Source organism: Neofelis nebulosa, chromosome 5 (assembly GCF_028018385.1).
Source record: "Neofelis nebulosa isolate mNeoNeb1 chromosome 5, mNeoNeb1.pri, whole genome shotgun sequence".
Lineage (NCBI taxonomy): Eukaryota > Metazoa > Chordata > Mammalia > Carnivora > Felidae > Neofelis > Neofelis nebulosa.
In genome coordinates this window covers 45601804-45613941 of record NC_080786.1, presented here as the reverse complement: position 1 = coordinate 45613941, position 12138 = coordinate 45601804, and the positions used below count along the sequence as shown (strand labels likewise).

Sequence of the window (12138 nt, the reverse complement as noted above, 5' to 3'; positions counted from 1 at the left end):
CCTGCTCCTGCACCGGGAACTCTGGAGGAGGAGGGGTGTGCCCAGCAATGTGTTCAACAAGCCTCTCAGGTGATTCTGCTGCAAGCTCTTGGGGACCGGGGCCGTCAGGGACTGATGGCACAGGTGTCAGAGGACCAGCAGCACAGAAAGGAGCCCCTGGGATAACTCCGAGACGGTGCTCTCAGAAAGCAGCCGCCATTCCCAGGGCTTAAAGATCTGAAGAACAGTCTGGAGTTACCAGAACCTGGCGGCTTGAGAGAGGCCGGGGCGCTTGGTCTCAGCCCTCTGAGGAGATGACAGTGTCGGGGGACACCCGCAGCCGCTCTGGGAGGGCCGAGGGGCCTGGGAAGTCCCCCAGTGCTCCGTCCCGCTCGTGTCCCCTCCCCACAGCTGTCTGTTGACAGAGCATAACGGGAAGCAGCTGACAAGGCAGACTAGAGACGGGGGAGTCTTGACCCAGCATCACAAAGCAGAGAAAAGGCTCGTATGAAGCCCAGACACGGCAGCTTATTAACTGGCACAGCCATCTCGCACTCCAGCCTCTGAACGGAATTCAGAAGAGCAGCCCATTTGGAAGACAAATTATTTGACAGTTCTAACAGACGACCAAACTAACGGTATTTGAAAAGCGAGATGACTCCGAGAATGCAGCATTTAATCCAAGTCCCAGATCTTATCTCGGCCCTTGGCCAAGTCTGATGCGAAGAAAACCTGAGCACAGAAATATATGCGGGAACACACAGACCCTGCGTTTACATTATATCTTATTTATCTTTGAACTTGTTGCAAAAGCAGGCCCTCAATAAAGGTTTGTGGATGAGGGAAGGAAGAGACGGGGAGGAAGGGAAAGAAGGAGCTAGCTCCAGATCTGTCTTGCAGAAGGTAAAGGACAGGTGCTTTGCACATCATCTGCTTTTTAAAGCCCCCAATCCGTATTTTTAAATAGCAAAACTTTCCATCACTTTTTAAAACAAAACACGTGTCAGGGTCAAATGGACTGATGGTTTGTGACCTTTGGGGGTAAACAGATCACTCTTGAATCGCAGACTACCTCATTCAGCTTCGATATACATACAGTAAGCAGAAGCCCCTGGAGTTTTGGAAATGCTTATCCGAAGTTATAATATTCATGGAGATCCCAGCTCTAAACCCTCATCGTGGAAGGATGGGGATTACGGTCTTATCACAAACACTCTAACTATGAGCCAACAGATAAACACACAAAGAGGGGACAGCCTGTGTTAGGAAGTCATTTTGTTCCCGTGTGAGTCACACTCCATTAAAAACCCCTCTGCACGGGGCGCCTGGGTGGCGCAGTCGGTTAAGCGGCCGACTTCAGCCAGGTCACGATCTCGCGTCTGTGAGTTCGAGCCCCGCGTCGGGCTCTGTGCTGACAGCTCGGAGCCTGGAGCCTGTTTCCAATTCTGTGTCTCCCTCTCTCTCTGCCCCTCCCCCGTTCATGCTCTGTGTCTCTCTGTCCCAAAAATAAATAAAAAACATTGAAAAAAAAAAAATTAAAAAAAAAAAAAACCCCTCTGCTGGCCGGCAGTGGGGGGTGTGGGGAAGAGCAGCTCTTTTCCACTGAGTCTCCTCCCCTGTTTCTCTGCCCAGGCAGCCCTCCTCATAGTCAGCAGAGAAAATTTCTTCCTCCTCAGACCTCCTTTCTCTTCTTCTCCCACTCAGCCCTGGGTTCCCCAAGATGCCCCCTTTCCTTGTACCAATATCATTTGGATCTGTCTACACCCTTGCTGGATGGGGACCCAAGGCTTGGCATCCTGAGGCATGAAGATATGGGAGAAGGAAGGAGAAGAGGTCTTCCTTCCACACTGCCGGGGTAACGGAGCTATGAGCCTTTCCTCATGTGTCCCAGCACGCATGCCAGACCCTGGAGACAGAGAAGGAAAGAGAACAAACCTTTGGATTAGGCCACCAAAGGTTTCAGGCACCAGCGCTTGCTCATGCTATGGCCTGATAGCCCGTCGCCCTCTCGGACCAGACGCTCCTTCTACTACTTATGGCTTCCAGTTTGGTTCATCTTATTCCTCAGCCCTCTTCATGTAGCATCTCTGTCCACCATCACTGTTCATGAAACACAGACAACGCAGTTCACGTGCTCTTTCTCATCTTGTCAGTTATAAACTAGATTTGAGAAACCATTCCCCAAGTTAGGATTTCAGTAATACCTCAATGGGTTCCCTTAGTTCATTTTGGGCAGTGATTCTCTTTCTGGACTATACATTAAAATCACTCAGAAAACTCCCTAAAAGTGCTGATGCCAGGCCCCGTGCTACACTAATTAAATTAGGGTCTCTGGGGGTGGGGCCTGGGTACAGGTGTTTTTATAAATCTCTCTCAGGTAATTCTAATGCATGACCAGTGTTGAGAACCACTGATTTAGGTGCATACGTGTCCCTTATTTAACAAACCCTGACTGAATGCCCACTATGTGCTGGCCATCATAATAGGAACTGGTGATGCCACAACCAATCAGGTACACAAAGTCCTACTTTCGTGGAACCTACAGTCTAGCAGGAGAATCAAACAAAAGCATACATAAGCAATTAGAGATGACACTCAATCCCGTAAGGGTGATCAACATGCTGCTATAATAGAGAATGGAAAGAAAGAAGGGATGGGGCTTTGATGCACTGGGCAGCAAGTAGTTCTAAGGATTCAAAGGAGCTGAGGACCCCCAGAGACTTTCCCAAGGAGAGGAGAAAGCATGTGTGAAGACTCTAAGGAAAGAGGTCGGCTTGCTGTGGGAACTGAAAGAAGGCCCAGGTGGCTAGGGGTAAGTAATGAGGGGGAAATGAGAGAAAAAACAAAACAAAACAAAACAAAAAACACCAACATTATTATCAAGACCTGTTGATGGCAGTTAATGTCAGACCTCAAAAGTCAGCCAGGGTAAATCTTTCAGAATTGATTCTAATTACATTGAGAAACTTGTGAAAGAGTTTAAGGAGACATGAGGTTGCTGATTTACCTTTTAAGAAATGTCTGGTGAAAGACTAGGCTATATTGCCTTGGACATGGAGAGAGATGAATGGATTCTAAAAACATTTTAAAGTAGATCCAAAAGTAAAGCTTTTGCCGGTGGCTGAAGCAAGTCGACAGTGGTGGCATTTACCAAGACGTATAAGACAAGGGGAGGAATAGACTTAGAGTTCAGGGCAAGAAAGATGTGGAAGGAGGAGCTTAGCACTAGAAATCAATGTTCTATTTGGGGCATGTCAAGTTTGAGACCCTAGGAGGTATGTGAGTAGAGATGGCAAGTAGCCAGTGGGATATATGAGTCTGGAGCTCAGAGAAGAGGTCTAGACAAAAGACATAAATTTAGGAGTTGTCAGGATATAGATATTATTTAAAGCAATGGAAATGGATGAGATCATCTGGGGAGAGAATGTAGATAGAGAAAAATTGGCCTAGGACCAATCCCCGAAGAACACCATCAGTTCACTTTTGGGTTGAGGAGGAGCGGCTGGCAAAGGACACTGACTAGGTGTGTCTAGAGGGGAGGAAGGAAAACCAGGAGGTCATGATGTCCATGAGGCTATAAGACGGGGGTGTTTCAAGAGTATTACTGAACAGTGAGCTTTGGGGAAGCATAAATGGGAGAGTAAATGGGAGGGGAAGGCAGAATGGGGAAAACAGGGTCGAAAACACTTCCCTCCAGATTTCTAATACAGTGGGAGAGAGAGAGAGAGAGAGAAATGTACACAAATTAGGGAGGTAGAGAGAGGGAGCCAAAGAAGAAGCAGCTGGTCATGGAAGCGACTGGATCCACAGTTTCACACTGGGGCACTGATATATGAGTGTCTGTCTTTCTATACTGCATTCTAGAAGTTTCCCAGTTGATGGCATAGTCCCAGATCTGCAAGGAGAAGAGGACAGGTAGAAGACTCTCCATGGATCATGCATAGAACATTCTAGATAGTTCAGTGAATACTCTCTGAAGGTGATATGAGAGGTATTGGCTCAGGCCTTTTGGAGGTGGTGAAAACCTCCAAAATGTGGGCTTATTGCAAATTGTATTTATTACGTCTTCTCTTACACACAGTATCATGTTAGGAGTTATACCAAGCAAGGCAAACAAATACAATGGCTGCCTTCCTTTAAAAGGGAGATGTTCCTGATACGGGCCTAATTAATTATGATAATTACAACTATGGCATGGAACATAAACAAGCACAGTCACACATGAAACACACAGACAGGAAAATAAAGAGCAGTACAAAAATAGATGAAGGCTTACATTACATATCAATTTCAGTACTCCAAATATCCTGGCCTCTGTAATATGTCTAGGACATATTATTCTATAACTGTGGTCAGAAACTCTCCGGGTCTTGTTTCCACTTCAGTCCTTATGGAGGAGCTGTTATCTAAAGTCTGAGAAGGGAGATACAGGGATATCCAGGCATCAAAGCCGCCGAGCCTGAGCAAAGGTGAAGGACGGGATTGTGGTAGGAAAAGTCGGCAAAACGACAGTATTCTACTGGCTTCTCAGCATAGACTTTAGGAAGGAGGCCACAGAAGGAAAGAAGTAGTATTAGCCAGCCCGTGATGGCAAAGGACCAGAGATTCTGATTTGAGGTGCTGGTGGCAGCAGGGCAGTGACAGGATTGCACTCCAGGTTACTCATGTCGAGGGTGCTGGAAACGGCCATGACCTTGTGCAAGGAGATGTTCAATCTTGTTCTATCACAAACGCAGACTCCCTTCCTATTCAGAACACGCAAGTGTGTCTTCCTGTTTGTTTTAGAGTCTCAGCGCAAGTCCTTGCTATGACCTCTAAAGCACCACTTGATGCGCCTACCCCAGGACCCCGCCAGCCCCTGCCCCCACACACGGCTCACCTCTTACTCCTCTCTGCATGGCTCTCTGCCTCTCTCTGCCCAAACCGCCCGGGTCCTCTGCGCACACTGTTCCCTTACCCCAAAATGCTCTTCCCTTCACTTACCTTTCTCATTCCTTGACTTTCTTCAAGAGGCACTAAAACATCATCTTCTCCCTGAGGTCTCCCTGGCCACCCCCTTCCCTGCTTTATTTTATTCCCCTTAGTGCAAATCACACTCTGATAAGTGACAGAATGTCCTCGCTTATCTTGTTATTGCCTCTTCTCCACTGTCTCCACCACTGACAGCTCCATGAAGACAGGGATTTCTGTCGGCTCATCCAGGGCTGTATCCCCGGGGCCCAGAACACTGCAGTAGGCACCCAACAAATATTTGTTGAATAAACGAATAGAGCAGAAGTAGCTCTGTGTATTTTCTGAAACAAAGGATATTCTCCTTTTCTGAGAGTCAGTTCAAATTAGAAAAAAGATCGCGTTTTTAGATCATTTCTTCTTTGCACAAATCACTGCTCTACTGACATGACATTTGTAAAACTTAAGTTAGATGTGGGTTCTTCAACTCTCCAGTACAGGAGATGAGGAGAAAAAGCTGAACCTAACTGGTGGTGTTCTTTCATCCACACCTTCTCTTTGGAAACACGTGACCAGATTTCTCCCGATCAAGACCTCAAAATCTACTCTTAGGTATTAACTTGTTTTACTTGTCCTGCTGTCCCTTTTCTAGATAGCAGCCACTGGTCTCTACAGCAGGGTGAAGACAGAACCGTTTTCATTTGCGGAGGAAATTATTGCTGGAGACCTCACCTTTGATAACTGGCTTTCTACTGAGATTGCGTAATTTCACAGAAAATTAGTACCTACACCTGCAAAGCCGTGGCTTTTCCACCTCCATTTATCATCTTTCAAGACTCCTTAAAGAAGGAAATTATCAATTTATCATTCTGCAGAGGCAATGGAATGCCTCTAGTATTTGTCATCTGTAAGAGAGCTTAAAGATGACGTGCTAGCTTTCTGGAAATGTTGGCCATTACTTTAAATGGAATTGAAATTCTAATTTATTATTTCCCACAATACAATCTTAGTGATAATAGGAGAATGTATCAGAGCTTTTTTTTTTTTTTTCACCTTTGAGGACACATTTCCCCTGAAGCCCACGGTACCCTGGACTCACAGAGATCCTGGCAGGCTGTTCTCACCCATCACGGCATAGTTACCCTCACGATCAGCCAGGGACGAAGAGGCAGCTCTCTTGTTGGCCGTGACCTTTGCTCCCTATACTAAGGACTGGAGGAGAGAGGCGTCCAGCTCTGCAGTCCCAGAGAGCTGCCAGAGGACAGTCATGAGTGTGCAATGTCTAGCACATTACAAATGTTTGTTAATTGACTGGTAATTCATTGTGTGACAGCTCTATAACTCAGCTATCCTTTTCAGTCAGGGATTAACTCAGTAATCAGTCATTAAAAGGGGAAATAAATATTACAGTACCAGCCAGATGGCAGGGCAATCAAACACATAAAGGAAAATGGCTGGTCTCTGGGTAAGACGCATGACAGCAAAACATGGGTCCTGTGCCTGGTTATGTCCCAAATTCTAGCTGGAGCACGTCTTGCCAGGCTTTCCTACATCTAATGTACTCGAACCTTCCTCATGAACAGGAGCAGTGTTGGTCAGACAAACACATGAGGCATCTATCCAAAGGGCCCTAGCTGAGTTTGGACTCCTGGGGAACATGGATAGCTGGGAAAAGGAAGAAGGAAGCACGCAGGCCTGATCCTAACATTTGTGAGGCCTTGAGCAAGACAATTAATGACAGTCCACATACCACATGTCTGAACATTTGAAAGTCATAAGCTAATAAACTATTCAATGAGACATGCTCTATCCTTCTGCCTTGACAACATCTCTCCATAAGGACCTGGAAGGCCACATTCACATTTAAAATTCTGGACCTGAATGCGGTGACAGAGAAGACCTGGCCCCTGTCTGTCCACTTCCCTCCTCTTGCTTGGTTCTATCCACACTGCAAAGGGCCCCACGTGTACACTCTACTGTGTATCTGAGCTCTGACTGCACCCTCACAGTATCTGTTTCTTGGCCATCTTCAGGCCTCAGGGCTGTGCAACACCAGCCACAAAGTCTGCCCTTAGAGCGACTGCTCCAAAGAAGACAGATACCCATGCGGCCCTGGAAATGCACTCAGGGCCGTTTGGGGAGGGAAGTCCCAGGTCCCAGGAGCACGAGCTAGAATGTGGGTGAGGGACTCAAGATGGGCTCATCCCATTGACCCTCACCGGAGGGTGAGGAAGGGTCTTTCTAGAAGAGAGAGAGCAGCACCCTCTAAATGTGGGACCCAGAGCAAGAAGCCCCCTTGCTGGGGACTAAGGGCCATATTGGAAAAATGCTAAGCCCTATTCCCACCATCACCCCCATCCCTTACACACCTCTCCCCGTGTGCCTGGCATCCAGGCCACAAAGAGAAGATACGTTTCATGTGTATCTTTTGGTCCATAGGTTGTAGTTATCCTTGGTCCCACATCTCTTTTAGAGCCATGGACAGAGAGAAGCAAAGATACCCTAACATCACAGTAAGTTGTTTCCCTTCACATCTCTTCACAGTCACAGGGTTGGCAAAAATTCAAGCGAGGTTATTGTGCTCCGACTCTGAAATGACAAAGTTGACCCCATGGTCAACTCCAGAATCCAGAACAGAATCTCAGACCATCTTCTCAACTACTGGACCGTGCGCTCTGTTTTGGGAGCTTGCACGCTTGGATGATTAGCTATGGTGAAAGGCTGCGAGTCTTAAGATACCCCAAGCAACCTTTACTTCAGGAATTTGAAATGCAGTCTCACTATGATGCTGTCTCCCTAACAAAGTAATACCTCTAAAATATTTAACAACTCAAAAAGGAAACCTAGCTTGAATTTTCCTTTCAAGCAGGAAGGAAATAACAGTGTTTCACTTCTGTCTGAAATTCACCATCTCCTCAGACAAAGAAAGTTCTTCTGGTAAAAGCAATGGCGTTTTCTCCACAATTTTCAAATGAAAGATAAAGAGAAAACAGCATTGCAGCCTTTTTGTTGGATCTAACAAGAAAGGAATAATACGATTTTGCCAGGGGAGAGCTCTGGTTTTAAGCTCCGAATACAAAAATAGGCTGACGAATTTTACAAAGGAATACTCTCAACTACTGCGCTGAGGCTGGCGAGAAGTGAAGTTTCAAGAGAACTGCATCATTTGATTATTGGGGGGTATATTATGATGATGATCAAGCAGATGGGTCAGCCCTATGCAAAATTCTAAAATGAAAGAAATGGGATAGCTCCTTCCCTGCTCACCCCACCCTTCACCTCTTACTCCCACAAGATCCTGTCTCTACCTCGATCCCAATGCAAACCCGACCTTTGGAAAAGGAATGGGGGCCATCATTTGCATTATAGCTCCTCATGCCAGACCACTCCCCACACCGGTCCAGCCTCCCTTTGCTCAGCTAACTTTTCCTATAGCTACTTCCAAGGAACCTTCCATGATGCTGCCCACCCTCTCAGTAATAGCCACCTGTACCTCCCTTGCTTTTACACTCACTGAAATCGGTTTATGTGTGTTCCCTACCCTATTCTATTCTCAGAGCAGAAACCATATGTATTTTCTTTAACGTTTACATATCCACCATTATCCCTGAGCTTGGCACATAGCACGCCAAGTGGAATCAATGAATGAGTGAATTAATGAATGGGTACTGAAGCCAGTATATTGCTGCTCCCAGGGTATCTGAATAAACTGTAACTGAAGGGCAAAAAGCACTTACCCCATCTAAAGGAGTCATAAACATAATGGGAGAGTATTTGGAGGAACAAGAGCCTGTACTATATTCTTTTGGGTGGCTTATCTGAAACAGGGTTTTTTGGGGTGTGGTGGGGTGGGGGTGGGGGGTAAGGGATTGTGGTAAGGACTTGCAAGATGAAAAGAGTACATAAAAAGCATAGGAATAGCTACTGATTAGTAAGCATTTATGTGTGTCAATTCTAATGACAAGTGCTAATTGTGCATCATCTCCATTATTCACATTTTAGAGATGAGAAAATTGAGACTTGGAGATTAAAATTGCCTAATTTCACAGAGTAAGTGGAGGAATCAGGGTCCGAATCCAAACTGGTTTGACCCAAGTTAGAAGACCATCTCAGCAAGTCTCCTATTAACTCGACCCCCACTGAGGTGGCCTGGGATGCAACACTAGCTGTGGAAGGCCTGGGCACCTTGCTATCCACTTGCCACCTGCTTCTGTCCTCTGTGCCACCCACCCATCTGGGGGTCTCCCATTCTCCATCTTCAGGGAGAGGGCCTCTCAGAACTTCCAGGCACCACTCAGTATGGAGTGCCCCTGTCCTGCAGGGAGATCACCCACACCACAGCTGCACCTTTAAGATTAGATTAGGCTACCAATGAGTAGTACATGAGGGAAAAATAATAATAGTGGATTAAACGAAATAGATATTTATTTTTCTTCCACATAAAAACCTAGAGTTTGAAGTCTAGGGTTGGCCTGGTAGCTCCAGGTGTCTGAAATCCATACTCCTCCATTCTTGTTTTTCTATACTACATGGCTTCCATTTCTGAGGCCACCTGGTCCAAAATGTCTGCTGGAGCTCCAGCCATTGCATCCATATTTCAGCTACAGGAAGGAGGAAGGGGGAGAAGACAGGGCAGCCATCTGATACATGCATACTTCAAGGAAACTTTCCTGCCCTCACCCCGCCCCTCTCAACCAAACAGTGAGGCCTTTATTCAAGGCAGCCACACACACCCAGGTAAAAATCCCGAGTTTTGTTAGACACAAGGAGAACAGATACTGTCGCCTCAATGCTTTATGTATGGCTCCCTTTGCTCAGGGACTCCTCTGGGCAGCCGTGGCCAGGTGGGAGCTGGAGGAGAGAGGAGCCCTTCTGAGGGAGAGGTCATGGAACTCTTCTGAAGGAAGCCCTAGGCCCTTTCATAAGGGGGCTGCATGGCTGGAATTTTTTCTGCATGGTCTGTGAAGTACAGAGAAATTTGTTCTCTTAAAGTCACATCACAGCAGTGGCTGCTTTGTAGCCGGATCCCACCATTGTGCTTTGAAGGTGCCCAGCCAGCCATTCAGCCCACTCATCACACAGAGAGGAACATCTCCCAGTCTTCGTGACATCAGCTAGATTCTACCCTCCCCACCTCCACCAAATCTTCTTTGCTCACGGACATAACTCAGGCCCCCCGCCCATCACTTGGAGAATCAGGCTCATGATTACAAATGTGAAATGCTATATTTTTGGAGAAGGATGCCAATGAGGGTGATGGTAAAGGCTTTCTTTAGTTTCCACACTGACCCTCTTCCCTGCCCCTTACAATCGGGAAATATCTGTGACAACACATTGTTTGCTCCTTCTGTTGCAGGCTCCTGTGGCTGTCTTGTCATGATACTGTTTGCCTCTGAAGTGAAAATTCACCACCTCTCAGAAAAAATTGCAAATGATAAAGAAGGGACTTACGCCTACAAAACGCAAAGTGAAAAATACACCGCTTCGTTCTGGGTTGTTTTCATTTGCTTTTTTGTTCATTTTTTGAATGGGCTCTTAATACGGCTTGCTGGATTTCAGTTTCCTTTTGCAAAATCTAAAGACACGGAGACGACTAATGTAGCTGCAGATCTAATGTACTGAAAGGCAAATATTCCTGTGATCTGCCAAGTAAGGGAGTCGACTTGCTCTGGTCACTTGGAAATGGTTCATTTTGTCCGTCCTTTCAGATGCACAAATGAAAGCATCCAAGCCCTCCATGGCAATGTTTACAAATGAGGTACTAAGGATACAGGCTCAGTAAGGGGAGCAGAAGGAAGGTTTGAGAAGGTTGTTTTACTTCATGGGAACTGCGTGCTTAAAGCTCTTGACTAGAAGGGACAAATTGTTACCCTATGTACGCATCAAAGTGTAAAATGTCTGCTCCATCAGGAAGGAATGAAAAGGCATGGGGACTATGTTTTAACACACACAAATACGATTTCTGATACATCCACACATTTGTTGCCAGACATACCAGGAAATAAAGCTGGAATCGCTTTCCTAAAATGATAATGCACTAAGTGAGCGTTGATGAAAAGTATCCACGTGCTTTTTTTTTTTTTTAAGTTGTTTTAAAGCACAGTCTTATTATCCATGCCTGTTGGTCAAAATTTGCAAACCTCTAAATGGAAAAAAAAAAAAAAGGTGGTGGGGAAACACAGTACTTTAAACAGACATACTTGCTGGGACCACTGACGAATCATGCAAAATGACTCTTCTTAGTAAACTTAATGCAAATGACTCACTGGGGCTGTTGTTTCTAACTTTAGTGTCTTTAAGCACTAATTCCCACTTATGAAAATCACATTACATTCTGGGATTGTGATGGTATCACTACATCTCGGTTTTCGGCCTGGCTGTCACAAAGCATGACCCAAGCCCATTTTCTTTTTCCTGAATTACCCATGAAATTGACCTGCAGCTGACCAAAGACCACAAGTGAGTCCAGAATAGACACTTCCTCTGTCCCTGACCTGCTGCCCTCAAGAAAGCACTCAGGAAGAAGCAGAGAATGACAGAGACTACACCACCAGGCCCCTCGCCACAGCTGCTGGGTACTTAGCCGCCATACAAGAGGTTCTGAAAGTGCTCACTTAAAAAAAAACAAAACTTTTTCCCTTTTGGAACAATTTACAAGAAACAAATGACTGCTTATATCCCTGATAAGTAGCTTGCTCTGTTGGTGATCCGTGGCCCATAGGCTGACATCAGAATACACCTTTACTTTCCAGATGCCTGTCCCCACGCCTTCATTCAGGAAATACACCCGGAGAATTTCTAGAAGACCACAAGTCAGTCCGGCAATGAAAGGATGTTAATTCTAGCTCAGGCTAGTGGAGCCCAGTGCTGGAAGTCTTCACGCAACAGTTAAACACAGAAGGCTCCGTAGCTGGGAGGGGGCAGGAAGGCCCAAGGACCTTCCCCATGCGGTAATTGGCCTGAGATCCTGGAAAGCCATGCCCCCACATTCTCATTTGACCTCTCTCTCTTCTCAGAGGTTTGAAAAACTTCTAACACCACGCTTTCTTCAGGAAACAAGTCCCCAGTTGTTCTCTCTTCTGTAAAAAGAGAAAAGTCGGAGCAGCGGCTGAAAATCTAATGAGAACCTAATAGGCGAACTAACAATGGTCCCTGGATGGGAAGTCGAGGCAGGGCTGCTGGTCCCTGCAAATCGTGCCACACACAAAA

The 12138-nt window shown here is 46.1% G+C and overlaps 1 protein-coding gene across 1 annotated transcript in view; it reads left to right on the top strand.

Moving 5' to 3' along the window:
• Window positions 1-11559, top strand: part of CLRN1 (clarin 1) — a 40576-nt gene extending 29017 nt beyond the window's left edge. Inside the window, exon 3 of the mRNA XM_058730218.1 lies at window positions 10286-11559. Within this exon, the coding sequence (XP_058586201.1) occupies window positions 10286-10551 (266 nt within the window). The 3' untranslated portion in view covers window positions 10552-11559. The remainder of the gene's footprint in view (window positions 1-10285) is intronic.
• The last annotated feature ends 579 nt before the right edge of the window (window positions 11560-12138 follow it).